The sequence below is a fragment of the Phaethon aethereus genome, assembly GCF_964289735.1.
Source record: "Phaethon aethereus genome assembly, chromosome: 11".
Taxonomy (NCBI): domain Eukaryota; kingdom Metazoa; phylum Chordata; class Aves; order Phaethontiformes; family Phaethontidae; genus Phaethon; species Phaethon aethereus.
In genome coordinates, this window is record NC_138587.1 from 9,089,264 (window position 1) to 9,109,976 (window position 20,713).

General features: G+C 45.9%; 1 protein-coding gene across 8 annotated transcripts in view; it reads left to right on the forward strand.

Annotated features, from left to right (window-relative positions):
• Positions 1-20,713, forward strand: part of CADPS (calcium dependent secretion activator) — a gene marked incomplete at its 3' end in the record, with an annotated part of 218,948 nt that overhangs the window by 103,157 nt on the left and 95,078 nt on the right. For all 8 annotated transcript variants that reach the window (XM_082004650.1, XM_082004652.1, XM_082004653.1 and 5 more), the window contains exons 7-11: positions 2,469-2,580; positions 6,833-6,972; positions 9,012-9,078; positions 17,388-17,496; positions 18,616-18,828. In XM_082004650.1, the coding sequence (XP_081860776.1) occupies positions 2,469-2,580; positions 6,833-6,972; positions 9,012-9,078; positions 17,388-17,496; positions 18,616-18,828 (641 nt within the window). The remainder of the gene's footprint in view (positions 1-2,468; positions 2,581-6,832; positions 6,973-9,011; positions 9,079-17,387; positions 17,497-18,615; positions 18,829-20,713) is intronic.

The following is a 20,713-nucleotide window of genomic DNA, read 5'->3' on the forward strand; positions in this document are numbered from 1 at the left end:
TCGTGCCAAACCTCTGCTCCCTGGCACTGGTGGCAGTTTGATGCATCGTCGTGAAAGATGAAACATGTGGAACAGTGACACCGGGAGAGAAAACTTCAGAGCAAAGCTGACAAAGAAACTGAGTTTGTTAATCAGCTCTGCGCTGAGCACGCTCATCTGCTAAGCTCAGCTGGACAAGATTTGCTCAGAGGGGAGCAAAGCGTAGAACCATGCTCCCTGGGCACAGGAAGGAGTAAATTACTTTTCCCGATAGCCTTCCAAATGCAAAACCTGCTGTTTGGTATTTATGTTTGAATAACACCTAGTCGCTGGACCACATGTTATCTGAGCCTTTTCCCAGTCATTTGAAGGGAACTGCCTTTCTTCAGCAGAGGATCTAGTTTGAGGACAGTGTAAAATGAGGAAGTGTCATTGATAGCATGAGGGTGAATAGAAGTGGTTAGTGAGATACGGTATAATCTCTCATCTGACTTGCAGTATTTCATGTTGCAGTGTGTGTTCCGTCACATCACTCGGAGGTGTTGCTCATGGCACGCACTTGTACAAAAAGCACCTTGTCTGTGATTATTCTTCAAGCTTGCTTGTACACTTTGCATGAGTTTTGAAGTGTGATGAATTTTCAGGATCTCTGGGAACACCATAGAAATCTCCTCACAATGGATTATAAAAAAAGACAAAGAAAGAGAACAGAAGAAGAAAAAAGATCAGTTTTTATCTGCTAGTTTCACGTTGGACCTCTGCACGATCGCGTGTTCGGGAGCATCCTCCTTGCAGTGGTGCACGCTTCCCCAGTCCTCCCGCGGCCCGGCACCTTTGGCTGAGTTCTCTGCTAACAAGGGCAAGTGCCGTTTTAGGAGGGCTTTGCTTAGCTCTGTCTGGAAGTTTCTGTCTGGCTTTATTTTAATACGTTTCTAACTTTCTAAGCAGTAGAAACAAAGCTTGAAACACAGCTATGAAGTCTCAAATATAAAAGCACCATGACTTTTTATCCTTTAGCGTAGAAGGTGTTTTCTTCCCTTCTCTGCTACTTTCCAAATTGTTTAAAGCTTACAAATAGGCATTGGTTCAAGTTCTACTTAATTTTTGTTCCGTGACCCTCTTCAGTCTGTGCCTGTTTGCCAGAGGGAGGCGTTTTCCTGTACCTCAAAAACCTTAGCACAGGTGAGAAATTTGTTGTGCTGGTGTGAGTGGCACCACTTGCGGAGGCTCTTCATGAGCCTCTTTGGAAAGCTGTGGCCCTTAGGAACAGGCTTGGTGTTTCACAGATGTCCTTTCCCTACGATCTCCCTAAGTCACAGCTGACTGCTGTGTAAGGTCCGGGGATCTTTAGACGAACCTCACGAGGATGCTCACCAGCGCAGCTCAGCTGAGCCCTCGCGGGTGTCACCAGGCAGCAGCTCCAGCTGCAGCACACTGCTCGCTGGCACGGGAACAGGGCCCTGGAAGCTGTCCCCAAAGCTTCCCCAAGTGTCCGGGTGGAGAGAGGAAACCTCGAGGGCGACAGGCTCAGGCCCATCGCCAGACCTCCTTCCGGAGGGCCGCAGGGCTGCTGTGGTTCCCACACGCGCGGGGAAGGTCAGCTGAGAGGTGGGCTCCCCTTGTGGGACTTCAAACGGCAAGTTCAGCCATAGGTGTCAGCAGACTGTGGCTGAATTGAAATTCATTCACGTGGAATGAATTCGTGTTCTCTGCACACTCGGATGGCTTGTGCTTGCAGGAGCTCGGAGGTGTCCTCTAGAAACATGCAGGTCTGCAGGGGGTTTTCGCACACTGTGGGTCATTCAGCCTCCATAGCACTCCTTTCCACGCCATAGGACCAGCCGGGGGTGATTCAGGGGGTACAAACAGTAGACAGTGGTCTCGTCTCGCTGCATAGCTGGAGAGGTGGCTACTTCCTGGCCACTGCTGTCCCGTTCCCAAGGAGATGGTGTCCCGCTCTGCGGTCCCAGCAAACTAGGATTACTCCAGACATAATGGCTTGAACTTAAACCTGGGATGGGCTGGAGGGCTGGGCTGGGGCTTGGAAGAGAACCCAGGTTAAACTGGGGGTTCTTCAGAGAAAGCAAACCTCACTATCAACCTGGAAAGGAGAGGTTAATTAGCCAAGAGAATAGCAGAGTCATGAGCGATTGCAGATGTCCTGTGTGCAGATGTTCTCGATCCTCAACTTCTGTTGTGACTATACAGGTTGTCACTGGAGGAGACTTATTGTTCTTTCTAAATAAAATTTCTCTTAAATTTGGTTTCATGCTGCTCCCAAATACTCTTTTTTTTCCCCAAAGAACCATCATGGGTTTTCCAAACATCTGTCCCACATTTCCCAAAGAAGATAATTAATGCCTTTGTCACTCAGCCTGGCCACTTCGGCTTGTACCAGACAGGACATTTTCAGTTAACCATTGCATGCCCAAGGTGTAGCGCTGCTGACCTGCTGGTGGAGCTGAACATCTCTGTCCTTATTTTCACAGCTGGGGCACCCAAGGAGACTTCACGACAACACATGCGCTTCCTGCAGTGAAGGTGAAGCTGTTCACAGAGAGCACGGGAGTGCTGGCTCTGGAGGACAAAGAGCTTGGGAGGGTAAGGAGATTTTGAGTCTAATAATGTTTCCTTCTGGCCCTACTTTTCTAGAGAAATCTCTCCTGTACGGAAATATCTTTGAAACACAACATGCTCTGCTTTTTTGCCAAGCTTCAGGAGGGGGAAAAAAAGCAATCTCTCCACTGCTGGAAAGGAGTGCATCTCGCATGCTGTCTTTGTTGTGAGTTTTTAATGGCAGCATTTCAGCTGGCTGTGCCTGCACTGAGCAAAGGCAGAGGATCTTGTGTGTGATATTGGCAGTCCGGAAAGCCTTAGAAGTTGCTTACGGAAATGGACATTCCTGAAGCAGAAAAGGGGATTATGCTGAAGCAAAAAGAGGGGATTTAAGTTTGGCAAGAGAATGTTAAGCTGCTCTCATATCTGCTGAGCAGCCGGTGTACGGTTTGAGCATTTGAAAGCACTGACTGCGGTACTCACTGCAAAGGTCTTGAAATCCTGGCTTCCCCTGGGGATTGTGGCTGAACTGGTGGCTTCAGTGGGGCTGGACTGGGGAGTGAAATGCGGTCTTCGTTGCCCCCACCAATAGTGTTAATAGCAAAGAGCTCAGATTCCTGGGGTACTGGCCACAGATCCAACCTTCCCACCCTATCTCTGCCCATCACATGTGGTCCCTAAAGCAGCGCCCTGGGACTGGGGGCCCTCCATCGCTGCAGCTCATAGCTCCAGAATATCTGTGGATGGCACTTTTCTGTGGCTTTGGGACACTTCAGTTCATCTCCATAGATTTTTTGCAACTGCAAAATTTATGTTGGCCCCAGACATAAGTGGCAGCAGGCTCCCTGTCATGCCTTCCTCAGCTCTTCAGGGGTGTGAGGTCAGCGTGGTGAAGACCCCATGAACATCAATTCGGGATGAGAGAGGCTGCATCTTACACATGGGCTTGGCATCTCTCGTGTCATGGCTCAGTGTGGCCTGAGCGATCTCCAGGAGCAGCCTGGGCTCTGTCGGTCCTGCTCGGCAGCACGCCTTGCTCTCCGCCCTGTCTTCATGACTATAGCCCAGAAAGCCATGACCAAGTAAGCCACTGATCCTGCAGCAAGCCCAAGTACGGTATTTCCAATTATGGGCTAACCTGCTGGGATGTTTCTTGCTAACTCTGTGGCTGCTTGTGCCTTGACACAACAGAGTCTGTGTCCATACAACAAAGTTTTTCCTAGTTAACGCGGTTTTGTGTTGATCCTATTCATACAAGTGCCAAACGTTCTTTCAGGTCCTAGTGAGCTTTTGATTTAGTTTTATATCTTTATGGTGGAGAATGCTGCATGTTATTTTGTCTCATATAATTTATGTTCGTTTTAACTGTGTTTTCACATTCATGGAACCTCCTTTGTTCTTGCACTTGAGAGAGAGAAGAGTTCTCTTTCTTTCTCCTCTCAATCTTCTCTTCAAAGACAGTCACAGCCCCTTCAGACTTTCCTCATCCACACCTTGATTCTTCCTTTCTCCCTGTCCTCCTCCTTTTTTGATGAAAGGGATGACCCCACTAGGCTGCAGTACTCCAGCTGAAGACCTACAGTTGCTTTGCTGCACAGCATCGTAATATTTTCAGGATTATTTTCAAAACCTCCTTCTTCAAACAGGCCAGCACTGGGGCTTTATCTGCTGCAGCACGCTGAGCAGAGCTTTTCACCCGGCCAGCTGCGATGCCATTCAGGGCTTTTTCCCCTGAGTGGTTACACTCGGTGTAGACCCGCTTGCTTTGTAAGCCTTGTTTCCACTGGCAGCCAGAAGCGGTGCTGACTTTGCTGGTCTCGGGAAGCAATTAGCTGTGCATGTTGTTCCGAGAGAGACGTCAGGCCCCAAAGCAGCCCCTCTTGCCCTGAACTGCTGATGAGCCAGCTGCACCAATGTGCTTTAATTCCCGGTCCAGTAGGAAGCCATGCTTCGGCTCTGAGCTTCTGCGGGCCAAAGGAAGGGGGCCAGCAGCGGCGAGCGCGGGGAGCCTGGCGGTGATTTCCCCTGGCCCATGGCCACCAGCGCTTTCAGTCAGCTGAACTTCAAAGGGATGCTCGGTGTTCCCGGAGCAGCCGAGAGATGACGCGTGTCTGCTCAGGCTGCATCAGGGTTTCTTTTTTAATGAAATAATGAAACCGGGAGCATGTTAAGCCCCTGGTTTAGCTGTTGGAGTGGGCACAAACTCCTGCACGGAGAGAGGAGGGAAGCAGGTTTTGTACACAAAAACACCCATGCTTCAGTCGCCTTTTGAGAAGCAGCTTTGTGCTCTGCCAGGCATGTACAATGCCCACTTTCCATTGTGAGTGTTAAATTGGCAACCAGCCGGCACTCCTCGTTTCACCACTTTTATCAAAGAGAGAACTGGAAAATGCTCACAAGCCCTAAACTGCTGGATGGGCAGCTGAAAGCATGGGAATACATCCTGGCCCTATTGAAGCTGGTGGCAAGGCTCCCACAGATTTCAGCCATGCCAAGACTTCGTCTACTGAGAGCAAGGAGGGGAAGAGCCATGAATTACAACAATACCGAACAAAGTTTATGCGCCTTTTGATGAAAAGGAGTTAGAAATCAAAGTAAAGAGCATCCCAAACACTCTGAGTGGCTGCTGCCTCACTAAGAGATGGGGTTTAGTGCAAGTCTATGTGCTTGCATGACCTGCCTTGCAGTGGGAGTCCATGGATACTGCTTGGAGTTTGGGTCCATCCATGTTTCTAACAACACCCTGTGTGGAGGACTCACTTCTCATCTTCAGGATTTGCTTAAATGTGTTTTTTTCCAAGAGTGATGCAGTAATGGCTGCTATTGCTCAGTTATCTGTGTAACTAATAACAGCTTCAGATTCCGGCCAGAGAAAGCATTAGTCTAATTCAGTAGAAGAAGTGATAAAGAATGTTGATGAATAAGGGTGAAGTTGAGGATCCTCAGGCTTTGGAGGAGGCAATAAAATAATTTTTAAAATAATTTGTCAGAGGGTAATAGCATCAAGGATATTTTGGTGGAAAACAGCTCCTAGATTGTTGATTCAGCAGTAAGGTTGAAGAGCATAGGAATACAAGATTGTAGTCTGGGCTGGAGTTTGGCAGGAGCACAGACTAAGCGTGAGCAAGGAATGAGTGATGGTAGCACAGCAAATAACGAGGGTGAATGCTGCCATTTGTAAAATAATCTGCTTGCGCAAAGGTTAATGGATTTAAAGGAGATTCATCTCACTACAGGACAGTGGAGACTTCAATGAAGTTGTGCAAGGCAAAGTTAACTCTGAGAGTGAAAACATCAGAAGAGGAATGGATGTAGGAGGGAGGGGGTTAAGCCACCTCAAAGGACACATATGAAAACACCAGAAGATGGTGGATGTGGTGTAGTGCTGGGAGAACACTCTGTGGCTCACTGCCCGAATGAGCTGCTCTGCTTGGTAGGGGTAATGGTGAGTGGGAAAAGCACAGCTATGATCAGGAGAGTTTAATTGCCTCTTGGAGCCTTTCAGTTTCTTCGATGAGCCAGGCACTTCCATTGGTGTCCATCTGCACAGCTCCACTGCAGTCATAGGTGTTGCACTGATTTACCCCAGCTGGAGACTGTCCCATCATTTCCTCACTGCATGAAATGGAAGCAGACAGTCCTGCAGCCACTGATGTCATGACATGGGATGCAGATTTTATCTGCTGTCGTAGTGCAGTCAGACACACCAGCCTATCTAAAACGTTGCCTACTTCATCCAGTCTTAACAGTAAGCAAAAAACCAAGCCAGCTTTCCCACAACATGATAGTAGCAATAGGTGAACCATTTCAGGTAGACCTTTCTGAGCCTGCCAAACAGCACACCTCACATGGGAAATGTCAGGAAGGCTGGAGGTTGACTGAATTGTTTGAGGCTGAAAGTAGGCGATTGCAGTGGGCAACTTCAGCAAAAACTTGTTGCTGGTTTGCTAATCACAGCAGTCCACCATCACGTCTAGACTGATTTACCTGGGCAGTTGCAAGTTCATTTACCATGGTCTTTCCTTAAATGATGGGAACTGATAATGCAGTTCTGTTCTACGCAACTCCATGAACAACGGCATGCTACATAGAGCAGCCAAAGAATATATGAACTAATCTCAAAACAATAAGCTGTGCTTTAAGAAAGCAATAAAAAACCATCCTCACTGATGTGAATAGAAATTTCCAGACTGACTTTCAGGGGAAAATAGCTCATCTGATGTGGGTTTTTTCCCCCATTAAAACCCATTTTGTGACTAATTTTTCCCTTTAACATTGTTGATTTTGACACTTGCAGGTTGTTCTCCACCCTACTCCCAACAGCCCAAAGCAATCAGAGTGGCACAAAATGACTGTTTCCAAAAACTGCCCGGATCAAGACCTGAAGATCAAGCTTGCCGTGCGAATGGATAAGCCTCAAAACATGAAGCACTCTGGGTAAATGCTTGTCTCAATCTGAACTCAATTTGTTTTTCACGTGCATTAGAAAATTTCTCTTTTTTAAGATTCTGGAAGAGAAAGTCCTTTTCTCAAGTTCACAGGAGGTGAACTTCTTTATTGAAAGAAAGATAAATATAAAAACGGCATTAGTTCAGTCATTTATAATGCACTTTCCATATTCTTAGTGTATTCTTTTTAATGCATATCAGCCAAACAGTTTAAATTTTAAACAGTATTCTTCATGAAGTTGCTAGGTTATTTTTTTCCTGTAAGGAAATAATAGGCGAACTGCCCAACTCTCTTATTGAAAATGGTATAATCTCCTAAATTATTCTGTGTTTCCCTGTATTGAATTCTCAGAACCAAAAGCAAAGTGCACCTTCTGCTTGAAATAAACTCCAGTATGATCATCATTATTTATACAGAGATACACAGCGCAATTTAATAGCATTTGCCTGGAGTCGGACTAATGATCTGGAAGGTTAAAAGGGAAACCTCTCCCCTCCAGACATGAGTGTCAGAAGATCTGGGGCCAGGGGGATCCCTGACTGCCACCCCTGGCTTCTGCCTTCATGCCGTGTGATTACAAATTAGATCATCCTTGGGAAGATCTAGCTAACGCCATCGGCAAGGCTTTCCTCGATTGCTCTTCAGTGCTGAGGATGTGTTGAACAATAGGGAACTGTCCAGGAAAGTCACTGTTTTGATTAACTCTTTCTCCAGTACGTTTTTGGTGCTTTAAAACTGACTTTATTTCATTTTTATTTTCATAGTGTTTTGTTAGATTTGATCCATTGTTAGATGGTTTGGATCACTCAGCTTTATTTTAATTCCTTCTCCTCCCCCTCCTGTCTTCTCTACTAATGAGATCAGAGCCAATAGCCACATGTGAAGTTTAATTTTTCCACCACGATCACAGGCACCAAAAGCAAGAAAGGACAGTTCACCCATCATATTTGTTTCCTTGACTGCAGCTGGTAGCAACAGGGCTGAGCAGTCCTGGCTTTTCTCATGCTTTCTTCAACTAACATTTGATTTACAGGATGCTGCTTAAAACTATGTATGTGGTTTGTAATGCTAGCTTGCTATCAGAACTGAGATTGTCTTCCTGTTGATGTTAGCGGCCATAGCAAAAAAGAAAATTACTTCCCTGTTCTTGAACTAGCCAAGGACCCAGTGCCCCAGCATGACTTCGAGTTCTGTGGCTTAAATATTCACCAAGAGTAGGCATAAGGAACCACTGGCATAACCAGAAAGGAATTGTTTTTCTATTTATTGAGCCAGAACTAAAGTAATTATAATGATACATAAAACATATTAATGCTGAATAATGTCCTTGTGTTTATTATTAGTCTGGTGCTGCCACTATTTTTGCCAGTGTTTGTATTACAGTGACACAGTGGCAGCTTCATCACAGCTAATTTTGACATTGATTTTAGAAGTTAGTTCTTCCTTTGTAGAAAACAGTAAATTCACTCCTCAGAAATTATTCAGTTTGCTTGAATATCTGTAGCCAAACAATTTCTAGGAATTCATCTTAAGCTGTTCAGTGAAGTGACCTGGTTTAGTCAGTCCAGTGGATACTGGGACCCAGGTACCAGTTTTGATGCAGTAAGTATCCCCCTTCTGACAGCTCCCCTCAGTCAAATGGTTTTGTGAAGGCTTAAAGCAGCATTTGAGCTTTCTCTTCCCTATTTTTTTCCGTTGCAAATGTATTCTTCACCCATCCAACCATGTCGTAGCTATTCACTAGCATTAAAGGGCTTCTAAATTCTTAACAAGTTGTGAAAGACAAAGAGGAAGAGAGAATTAATACTGTGTAACATTAAGACTCTGGGAGCTTTTTGTGTCGTTTTCTTTACGGGTTATTTGTTCAGGCTAGAAATAAATATATTCGTCAATGCTGCTGAGCTTAAAATTGTAATTGCTCCTGCTTGTGTATTAACTTCAGTTTCTAGGTGTGAAGAAAACATACTGAAAAACAAAAGAACAACATATAGTCACTTGTGTACTGAATTCACCTATTCTTCTCCTAGATATTTATGGGCCATTGGTAAAAATGTTTGGAAGAGATGGAAGAAACGATTCTTTGTCCTCGTCCAGGTAACAGATTTAGTTAGAAGTGATCTTAAATCACAGCATGCAATATTTAAGTCTTTGTTCTGACTATTTTAGCGTTGTATAATTGATGCAGAGCTGCGGTTCTGTGTAGGGTGTCTGTTAAGCTATGGATTTTTTTCTAAATGTATACAATTTCTCAAGGATGTCCCAGTTGCAGACCTCTAGCCGTGAGTTTCCTGATGCAAATGAATATTTGGTGAAATGGAGAACCAATTTTAGTGAGGAATTGATAATATGAGGAGGAAGCTCGGTCTGCCTTGGCTGGAGGTACTTGGGTGCAAATGCTTCCTCTTGAACCTCCAGGTAAAATTTGAAGTCTATTGAAATCTGCAGAAGTTTCATCAGAGTTAATATTTCGTTCTTGATGTTTATCTTGCCTTCACGTTCATTACTGCTTCTCATTGTCTGCAGCTCTCATCGACTATTTTGCGATGTCTTTCTTCATTTCCCCCCCCCTTTTTTTTTTTAACTTTCTGCCCTCATGGTTTCAGTAGACCTGTATATTTGACTATGGTCAAGAATTTCAAAGAAACAGGCAGAAGATGTCCCTGTGACCTAAAAGGATCTGGTCAGTACTTGGTGTGTTAGGTCTTTCCTCACCTTCCCAAGGGCAGCTGAAACCACTGCATTGGCCACAGAATTGTTGGGGCCCCAGTTTGAGCAGCTCCGTTCTCACAGGAACCAGATAAAGCCACAGAGTCCGTCTTGGGTCCATCTCTCTCTCCTTCCCCTCTGGGTTCCCCAGGATATGATGTGTCCACATATGAGAAATAAAAGCTTTGTGCAGGGTCCTGTGATGAAAGCAACACAAAGATGCTTTGATGGAATAACATGGGATCCAACTGAGATCTTGTGTCAGCACAGATCCAAAGTGATCAAGTCAGCGGGTGAAATCCCACTGCTGATGAAGCAGATGGCAGGTCTGCTGCAGAGGGGCTGGGATTTTGCCCATGTGTAAGAACTGAGATGGTGCAAACCAGGTGCACCAGGCTCCACATGTCAGATGGAACATGCTTGTGTGCTGGCTTTCCTGTGCTGGTAAGGGGAGTCGTCCACACAGTCCATCTTCCACCTTAGACAGCTGGCTTCTCTGGTCCTAAATCACCAGGTGTAAATGGCTTAATTATTACTTCAAGTTCAACTGGCTCAGTAGGAAGCTTAATTGCATTCCCCATTTGTCCATCACTGCTGGCTTCCATAGTGCTAAACTGTGTGGCAGTTCAGAAAATCCATCCTGGGGAGGTAAAAGGGATTTATGATGTGCGTGACCCATGTAAGTAGGAGTCCATTTGGAGAGACCAGTTGAGTACCTAGTCCAATAACCAAGTATGATCAGCAGCGACAGTTTAAGTGCTTGTTTTGTGCTCCAAATGGGGTCAAAATGGCCACAGAATTGGGCAAGTTAGTCTAGAGCAGCCACAGGAGAAGCCTCTACCAGCCCAAGCAGTATACTTACATTTAGGTAAAAGTGATGGATTTAGGATCTGTGTAATCCATTCCTAGAAGCATCTGGTTTGTCTGTTTGTCTGTCCCTCTGTGCAGGGACTGGCCAGGTCCCTGGTGAGGTAGGGGTGTTTGGCACCTTGCAGGGGAACCCAGCGTCTTGCAGAGCTAGACCGCTGGATCTAAATCCCAAACTGTCTCCTGGGTAAGAAGCAGCAGAGGCCATAATGAAGGAAAAGCCCATTGGGAACATTGTGCGGTGACCCTGTTCTTGGGCAGGCGTTGAGGGATTGCTTTTCTCTGTATGTTTCCTTTATTATATACTGAAATGAAGTTAAGTGCTTGTGGCAGTCTGTGATCACCTGTAGAGCAACTAGCATTGCTTTTCCCTGAGAGATGATTCATTCCTATTAGACCAAGTTCTCAGTCCCTTTTTCCCTGTGAACAGGGATTCTCCAAAGCAAAGAATCTTCTTTCCTAACATAGCTTCTCCCATAAATAAACCTATTGATACTCTTCTGTGCAAGAGTTTGCAGGTTTGGACATGGATTCCCGTGTCTCTCTCCAGGTGCCTTTCTTCTGGCCATTCTGTGTGGTTGTAATCACTTGTCTAGTTTTCAGTTGCTATATATTCTCCAGCTTGCTGTGGAATTGAAGCTCTCAGAGTTATTCCATGTTTTCTCATGTTACTAGGTCTGTATTCGTCAGTTGGCATATAAGAGCAGAATTTGGCCAGAAAAGCAATTCATTTGAATAAGATGAGCAGACTTTTGCCCCCAGAGAGTCTCTGTAGCCCACCTCAGAAATTCCAGCTGCCACTGCAGCTTCTCTGTTATGCTACCGTTTGTTCAACATTTGGTGCAATGTAAAGTGTTCTGCCGTACATCAAATATAAACAAGAAACACTCTCTATGCAGTCCCTCAGATGTAGTTTGAGCATATTGAACATGTCAGCAGGCAATAAAGATGGAATAAAAATACTTTGCTGTCCGTATGTTTGTCATTTGCTTTTCATGCAATGCAAAGGATGGGTGCCGGTACGAACAGGGATTGGCAGCAAAGGTGTTGATGTCCAGAATGCTCTGAACTGTGCTAAACCACAGACAGAAAATAACCCCGGCAGGAAGGTGAGCTGGCTCCGTTTTGTAAAGAATGGACAAGGAGCAGCCCCTGTTTCAGGAGCTTGCTCATCCGCACCAGGCTCCTCCTTGCACCAGAGCTGAGAGATGGAGTCCAAACCATAAAGTTCATTTGAGATACAGTGGTCGGATCAGTCCGTGACACTGCCAAGAGGGCAAAGCTGTATGTTCAGATGAATAACTAAACGTTTCCTTTCTGACCCCTTGTCTCTGTGACTTCCCTGTAGCATCTTCTCTTGCAGCTCTGTCTCCCTTCCCTTGCAGAGTAACCTCCTCCCCCTGGTCCTGTGCCCCCTCCTGCCCCTCTTTCCCCATTTCACATGGACGCAGCCTCAGTTCCTTCAATGCTGTTGGGTGGTACCACTCTGCCTTCTGGTACCAGCAGTTAAGAAATTCATGGTAATAAATACTCAAACTCTTCATAACCATCTAAACACGGCACAAAGGTGCCAAACTGCATGGGCAGCACCGAGGAAGGTGTTGATGATGGCAGTTCGTCTCTTTTGTGTCAGCGATGCCTCGCCGGTATGAACAGAGGCTTTGCATGCGTACGTAGAAAAAGGAGCTCTGCAGGGAGCATTTCCAGTGCTAGCTGGCTTCTGTTAGCCCTGGTGAGAAGCGGAAAGGAGCAATACTGCCTTGTAATTTGGGTGGAATAATCCCTCGCAGCTTCTGTGTCTTGTGTATCTGTGAGGGCTGTACAGGAGAGGAGATGATCTGTTTGGGTGTAGAGGGTGAGAGTGGTTCCTTTGTGCCATTGCTAGAACGGGCTTACCTCTCCAGCGCATGCATTGCTGGGTGGACTTGGTTCAAGCCCTCGGGGAAGGTTTGCAGCATGGTGTGGCCGGCAGAGCTGGTGCATACGCTCCTCCAGCATGCACCACGCATTAAGAGGGGATAGTTTTCTCTTTCGAATGAATCGCAGTCCTCTCTGCACGCTGCCCACCCTCCTCATAGACACCCTTTGAGATGAGCAGCAGAAGAGCAGAATACTGATTAGATGTAAATTACATGGCAGAGACTTGTTACTTGCCTAATTTTAAATCCTGAGATATGCAGCGTGAAAGTGATGGCAGAATATGGCCCTGAGCTTGGATGGAAATGGTCCGCAGCATCACAAGCAAGGAAAATGCTTCGTAAAGGCAACAGTAACGCCAGTGGCAGTGGTAAGCGAAAGCCATGGAGCAATTTAGGGCAAAGTTCTCTGTGACTGGTTAGGAAAGAAAATGTACATCCATCACAGATGCTGTAAGTGTTTCCTAAGTTGCTATATCGACATACAATCCACAGCATACAAATTTCAGCCAGTTTGCCAGTTAGACCCTCGATCGTGCAAAAGCCGGGATTTTTGATAGCTGACAGAGCTTGTATTAATTCTGTGCAAGGTCTAGTGTGCTGTACTGGCAACAACACTATTGTTGGTTCTGGTGGGTTTGCTGGCTTTGTGATAGGAAATTTCTATAATGATTCTTAAGGGCAAGTGAATTAATTACATTGAGATTTCAGACTGAATCTGTTCTTCTCTTGTCATAACCCCATTTCCGTGCTCTGGCAGCATATGGGAAGTAACACTCCATGGTACCTGGATGACATGTCTGCTGAGTAGCTTGAAGCAGTTTTCAGCTGATTGTGTCTGATGGTGTTTGCAGAATGTTGTTGGAACCAAATCAACTCTCTGCAGATTAAAACCAGTTGCAGTGTCTACGCCTGGATCTATTGTTCTAGTGACAGACTCCCTGAACTCATTATAAATTAGACTAACAGTGACAGTTCCTGCTTTTAGCAAAACTGAGCTGACTCGGGATAAAATGAAATTAAGTAAGTGTTCAGTAACTCCAAATAACCAACAGAATTTGAAAATAATTCAGCAAAATTGCTGTGTACTACACCAGCGGTCCTAGGCTGCGGTCCTCAAGTCAAGGTAAATGACCCGTAGCTGGTCCCCATAATCATATTAAATCATGTTTTCAGTTAGACCCTCGCTGAGAACTGGGCATATGTGGTGATTCTTGAGAAACCTTGAGTACTGACGATAAATACAAGATGTTTGGGAACTGCTGGTTAAATAGATGCCACAGCTCGTTACACTTGGCTATGGTAGGTCCTGTATGTCCCATCCGTACTCACGCGGGATGGCTTCCGTCATGCAGCCCTGCCCGAAGAGAGTACACGCACATCTCCTGCTTGAAGGAAGAAGTTAGGACAACTACTCTGTGCAATTGTTTAGGGCTGAATGGATGTGCTGAGATGTGAAAACTGTTGTTTTCACATTTGTTTCTTTAAGCTAGATCATTTCCTCTGCTCATTTGTGTCAGGAAAGGGCTCGGGAGGCAACGTACAGCTGCAACCAGAGGACAAGAGTCTCCCATCAAAGTGGAAAGCTGTATTACAGCTGGCAGTATCTTAGCACAGTTTCTCTCCCTTGGGACAAAATGCATGCTGTTAATCTAGGAAAGGTCCATTTAAGAATTTAACCCAAGTGGGGTGGTGTTATGTCAACAGTGAGAAAGGGGGAGGCAGATGACTGAGCTCAGAGTGTGAGGGACGACAATTAACAGATTTGAGCAGGATCCTGGGGAAAGCGGTGCTCGCTAGAGCAGGAGTCTCTGGTGGAAAAACAAGGACGAAGTCAGGACTGGTTAATACATATCTACTGTATTTATTAATCAGTCAGATTATATAGCTGGTGACAGAATATGGTCGAGTGCCAAGAAAGTCAGATCTAATTTAGCAGCCCAGGAATAGTGAACTTTGGCATTTGTCTCCTGCTGTCTGCTTCCCCTCTCCTGAATTTCTTTGTCTTTTTCTCTTTTTTCCCCACGTTCTTTTCCTTCTGTTCTTTTGTCTTGAATTATTTCTCAAAGCGTTTTCCCTTTTTTGTAATGAGCCAGCGAGGGCAGCCTTGGATTATTTCCCTTCTTTTAGTTTTGCTCAGTTCAGCTTCCTTAGGTGCTCCTTTCCTGGCCCTCATCGAGTCCCTGGATGAAATCCCAGCTGCTTTGAGAGTTTGTCCCTCACTGGGCAGGGATTTCTCCTCTGTCTTCCTTCAGTTTCCCCTGTCTCTGTGTTTTTTCCAATTACTCAAACCATTCATCTTGCCTATCCCATCTGCTCGCTCGCTCTCGTACTCAGCTATGGTTCGGTGTGAACTCAGCAGGCGGTAAGATTAATTTCTGCTATTAACTGTTTCACTTGCCTGGCCACTTCTAAGCTTCTACAGAAAGCAGGCTCTGTAAAGCGCGATATTTTAGAGGACTGATGAAAGACAAGCTGCAGTCTCCACTTGACCCTACAGTGCTGCTCAGGAGTGAAGCACGATCATGACATACTGAGCTTTCTAGACGTTTTGTTGGGTTTTGCTTTGTCACCGCTCATAAATGGAAGGAGCCACATCGCACTGGTAGCCAGGGAATCAGCTTCTTTCTGACCCCAAGCAGTAAATGCTTTAGGCAGCAGGATAGGACAGACAGGCTGGTATGCCCCTCCTTGAAGTCGGTAGCTCGAGTTGTTTGCGTGCAAGCGCTCCGCATGGCACAGTTGGCACCTTTTCCAGAGGCCGTTGATAGCTGTCTCCTCACTCCAGCCTGATCCTAGCCTGCCTCCTGCCAGCAGGCTCTTGGGCAATCCTCCGCTTGGGCTTCGCACTTGGGCTGTGTTAGTAGAGAAGTAGGACATAAACCAGATCAGCCCTGGCTTATCACACGTTGTAGACCCACCTGTAGGTTTCTCTTAGAGGTCTCTTCTACTAATGACGTAGGGAAGCTTCTTCCAAGGAAATCATGTGAATGCCAGTATGAGAGACCAGTTTACTTCGCCTCTGTCCCAGGAGGGCTACACCAGAGCCTACTGTCTACATCTGTCTTTTATAACTTTTAACATGAGAAGTATAAACTCTGAAATGCCTGCGTGTGTTTCCATACATTACTGTTGTGTTGGTATGGTTGGCTTATTGGTAGGGATTAAGAATATTTTCTGAGTCCAAAGGTGAGAGGAGTTATTTGTGTATGAAGAAGAGACTGAAATTCATACCTCACTTTCAGGGTCAGAGAAGAAGAAACTGGACTACTGAATGAATTTTACCTGTTGCTAGAGAGCGTACAGGAGAAGAAAAAAACATTAATTGTATTAAAATTTTTTATCAATGTCAGCGTAGGTTAGCACTGACTCATTTCAGAAATTAAATTTATCATGCAATCCCTGAAGTTCAGGCTGTCTAACACAGAGAAATCAAATCCTCACCGCTCAGATGAATTCTCCAGGATCTTACCATAAATAAAGCACATTCAGGAGTTTGTCCAGGAGATGGCAGCAATATACTGCAAGTATAACTGAATGAACACTGTGGGAGTCGGCTGAATATTGTGCAGTGGGGCACTAGATTATTTTTAGATTTCTTCGTGTTAATCTTTTTAATTTTTGTGTTGCCGGTACGACGTTATGTATTCAAAGTTCATAGCAGAGAATATGCACTGGTGTGCTCCTGCTATTGGTCTGCTACTTGTCAATCTTTTCGTCAGTGCTGGTAGTTTTAAGGAGGATGCAAGATGCTTAAAGCATCATTTTTAGTTTTACTCCCACAAATGTGTTAATGATAGGGTTTATTCTTGGGTGGCTTTTGGAGCTGTTCCTGGAGGAAGGCAGGGTGCAGGCAGGGCTGCTGAGAGCAGGCTGGCAGCTAGCAGAAGCCCGTAGAGGGCAGCAATATACCGAGCGCCGGCTGGGAGACGCTACGCCAGTAGACGGGTGCCCCGACTTAAATAAATGACATTTTATTAGCGATAGATGCCACCAAAATAGGTGCTGCATGTGTATTTGTAGCTGAGCGATTTGTCTGGAGTTTGGAGGCAAAATCCTCCAGCGCAGCCGCTCGCCTGCCTTTCAGGATCTTTCCTCACTTCCGAAAAATGACGACCACCATCCATCGCCACCCACCAGAGTTTCAAAGTTTCCTCCAGAGGTCAAGAAAATGTCCAGACTAATAAAATTACGTCAGGCGTCCAGGATGTGACACAACCTTAACAAAGTCATTCGAAATCATTTGACAGTAAATTTCCCCGTGAGTTCCTACCCTGGGGCATGGAGAATCCTCTCCTCTCCTCCCTGGTCGAGCTTCTCGCCGACCATCCAGATCGCAGCACGCCGAGTACGCGCAGGGTCTTGATGCAGCCTGATGGCCTCCCAAAGGCAATTTGGGAGCCTGGCAGAGCCCCCGCAGCTGAGTCGGCTTCCGTCAAGAGCTTGACATTGAATGTATCGTGTCATGCAGATGGTACCTCAGAGGAGTGAGAGCTGCCATTTACAGCACTGATGACAACAACTGCCGAGATCAGTGGGATCTTAAGATTGCTTTAATATGACTGGCACCTCGCAATTTAGCTCACATTGTTTGTGACAGGGTGTCACTCTTGCACTTGTCTGGGGATGAATGATAGAGGGTTTTTAAAGCGTGGAGCTTCCTCTTTTGGAGGAAATTAAACCGCTGTATGTACTGATGCAGAGAATTAGATGCCTGCCGCAGCAGGGTGTGTTAAGAGCTTTGCAAAAGCCTGGTAAAAAGTTTAGTCTGTCTCATATGGGCAATGACCACCAAAATTACCCCACACCCCCTCGGCCCCTGCAAAGACACCGTCAGCGTGCAGCATTTGTAAGTGCTTTGGATTTCCGTGTCGTGATCACCCGGTGCCATCTTAGCTTTGTGATTTTCTTCAGGTTAGTCAATACACATTTGCTATGTGCAGCTACCGGGAGAAAAAAGCTGAACCTCAAGAGCTGCTGCAGCTCGACGGATACACTGTGGACTACACCGACCCGCAGCCAGGTACGGGGGCTTTGACAGCTCGCTGCTGCGCCCGCGGGTGCTCGTGCTCGCCAGGCTGAGTACAGCTCCCAAACGGGAGTCCTCTCTCTCCCCCTGCCTGCAGCTGAACTGTGATCAGCATTATTGTAAATATGTTTGTGTTTATACTGATCATTAGCTATGCATGACTTTACTATAAATAGATCTAAGGAATTGAGCTAGGAGTTGCACCAGAGGAGGGAAAGACTCTTCTTCTCCAGGGAGCCTAAGTGAATTAGACACTTAAATCCCCATGAAATTTGATTGTGAACTGAATGCTCAAATTGAGTGATGATCCTAATCTGTGCCTTCAGATTATGTTCCCTAAATAAAAGGTTAGCAGCTATACCTGTATTGTAGAAAATATTTATGGGACCAACCCAGCACTTTTGCCTGCCCCATTTTCTCTCTGATAGATGTGAGTGGAAAGGGCAGGGGCAGAAAGCCGCCCGGTACCCGGGGATACCTGTTGTGTCTGTGGTGCTGAGACCCTTCTTCAAGCGGAGGAACACTACATTTCTTTTATTTCAATGGGGCGACACCTTGAGCATGGTGATCCTCACCATGCCCTGGATAATGATATCCCCAGAGGAGTTGAAGAAAGACATAGTGGGTTGGTTGTCAAGACCTTGATTCCAGGTTAATTCTGATGTTAGGGAGATGGGAAGATGAGTGCTGAATCAGGGCAAAGACAGAAATAAGCACATTACCCAAGCACCTTTTGTGCAGTGTGAGCACTGATGCGCTCGCTCTAATGGGAAACCTCCCACCACATCCCCACAAAACTCATTTTTGATGGCACTCCAGCGGTGCAACCTGCATGGGACCTGCATCAACGGGACTGGAGATGAGAGAAGCAATTAATCCGAGTGTGTTGGGGCATGTTTTAGTAATCACGGTGCAGGGTGCTACCTGGGGGCCTGGAGGGTTCCCTCACAGGTGAGTTTGGTGCAGGGGAGGAGACTGAGCTCAGCCACGAGCTGGGGGCAGTGTGGGGCTGGCTGGGGATGCCCAGGGCAGCGATGGGGTGGGAAGCTGGGGGAGATCCCCTGGCTGGCCTCAAAGTCTGCGAAACTCCCTTGTCGCTTCCTCTCCTGCCAGGTTTGGAGGGCGGCAGAGCATTCTTCAACGCTGTGAAGGAAGGAGATACGGTGATTTTTGCAAGTGACGATGAGCAGGACCGTATCCTGTGGGTCCAAGCCATGTACCGAGCCACCGGCCAGTCTCACAAACCTGTGCCGCCTACCCAAGTGCAAAAGCTAAATGCTAAAGGAGGAAATGTACCCCAGCTAGATGCCCCAATCTCTCAATTTTGTAAGTAAATATGTTCTCCTAGAGAGCAGAAGTCTTTGATGGAAAGATTTTCTGCACTGATGTAAATCAATATTTGCACACATGTTTCTGACTCCAAAATGAAATTTTTTTCATTATCATTAAGCTGCTTTTTACATCAGTGGATCCAGAAGCAGTTAACCTGTGTGTTTAGCACAACCAAACCCAAGAAACAAAATTCCTTGGGGAACTTGTCAATGAGTATTTTAAAGTGCAATACTTGATGGAGGAGAGACTGGGATCTGAGAGCCTGAGACGCAGCTTGCTTTCTGCAGACACACGTTTTACCCACACACAATAAACTGCACACCCAGATCAGAGCGATTCATTAGCACCATTAGCTGTCTATCAAATGCATCACGTGCTCAGAACTACAGGTGCAAATCTTGCAAGTATGAAATGCACACACAAAAAGAGGTCTCCTGTTGAATATTCAACTGTGGGAAAACATATGGTATTTTTAACAGGTTGCTTTGCAGGCCAGTTAGATGTGAATTTAAAGCAATCATCTTTTAAGTCGTAGCTATGCTGCATGTCCTGTGCAGTTATACCCAGTTTGCTTAATTTGAAATTTAGAGCAATTTCTTTTGTCTTGCAAATGTAATTTGATTATAAACCAGACAAATGCCTCCTCGCTCATTTTTCCTGAAGGTCTCGATCACACGTCTGGAGCCCCTTTGTTATGTAACATACAGCAATTCTTGCTAGTTTCAGCAAAATTTAAGAATTAGTACCATTACATCATGTAAGTAAAATAAGGAAAAGTGGTGAATATTAGCAGATTCTTCTAGTTAAATCAGATTTTAACATTTAAAATAGTCTCTGTAAAGCTGTTACGGAGTATTTTGTTGTAAGGAATGCAGAAAATCCACCCCTTACTTGTCAATATCATTTGACTGTCTTTTATATTGGTTTAACTTTATATTTTATGGCATAGTCAGTATTTATAGAAAATAACAGTGCAAAACATACAACTATACAATCAGCAGAAAACCTCTGCTTGCTGCTTTTTTTTTTTAATATCCTCCACATGCCTGCATATTTTGGACTCCCTTCTACCTTGCATTGCAGCTGCTGTCAGTGAGATGTAGCATGATGCAGCGTGGTAAACCTATAGTCGGCATTTTCATTTCAGTGACCCTCATCCTCTTCGTCGCAGTCAGGTCACTGATGTTGGGGATGCAAGGTGTAAAGGATCGGTGTCGGGAAGGAAGGATGCCTCTCAGAAAGCCAAAAAGGGAGGTGGGAATTGGCCTCTGGTAAGTGGGATGTTTGCAGCCTGTGATTAGCCTCTAGACCTGGCTGAGTTGAGCTGACCTGGGAGCACTCCCAGGGATTGTGTGTCCTCTGCCCAGAACGTTTAGTCAAAGAGTTCTTGGAAATAGCAGGCATGGGTCCTTCTACTGCTGCTTTTTTACATGCTAAAAGCCTTCAAAGTGTAGCAAGGGAGAGCAGCAGAGGGGTGCTGCTTGTGGCTCCCTCTCCCAACAGGCGACGCTGAATGATGCTCTTAGCTGTGTCGTTGGTGCAAAAAGGATTCACTCCTGCTCACTCCAGGATGGTCCCTGCGGATTGGGGTGAGGCCAGCGAGAGAACGTGAAACTGGGGAAGCACCTTTTGCAGACATCAGACCTGCAGAATATTTCTGCTGGGTAAATTCCTGATGTTTACAGAGTTTTCACTTTGCCAGACCAATACGTGAGGTCAGGTGAAGGGTCCCTTTCCCAGACACAGCCTAATTGCCTGGCAGCAGCTGTAGCTGCCGGGAGTTTGGGGAGGGAAAGGGGATGCCAGGGACTGTGGACCTTCAAGTGTGTTGTCCCCATGCACAGCCAGCGCAGTGTGCGTGGAGAGAGCTGAACTCCCC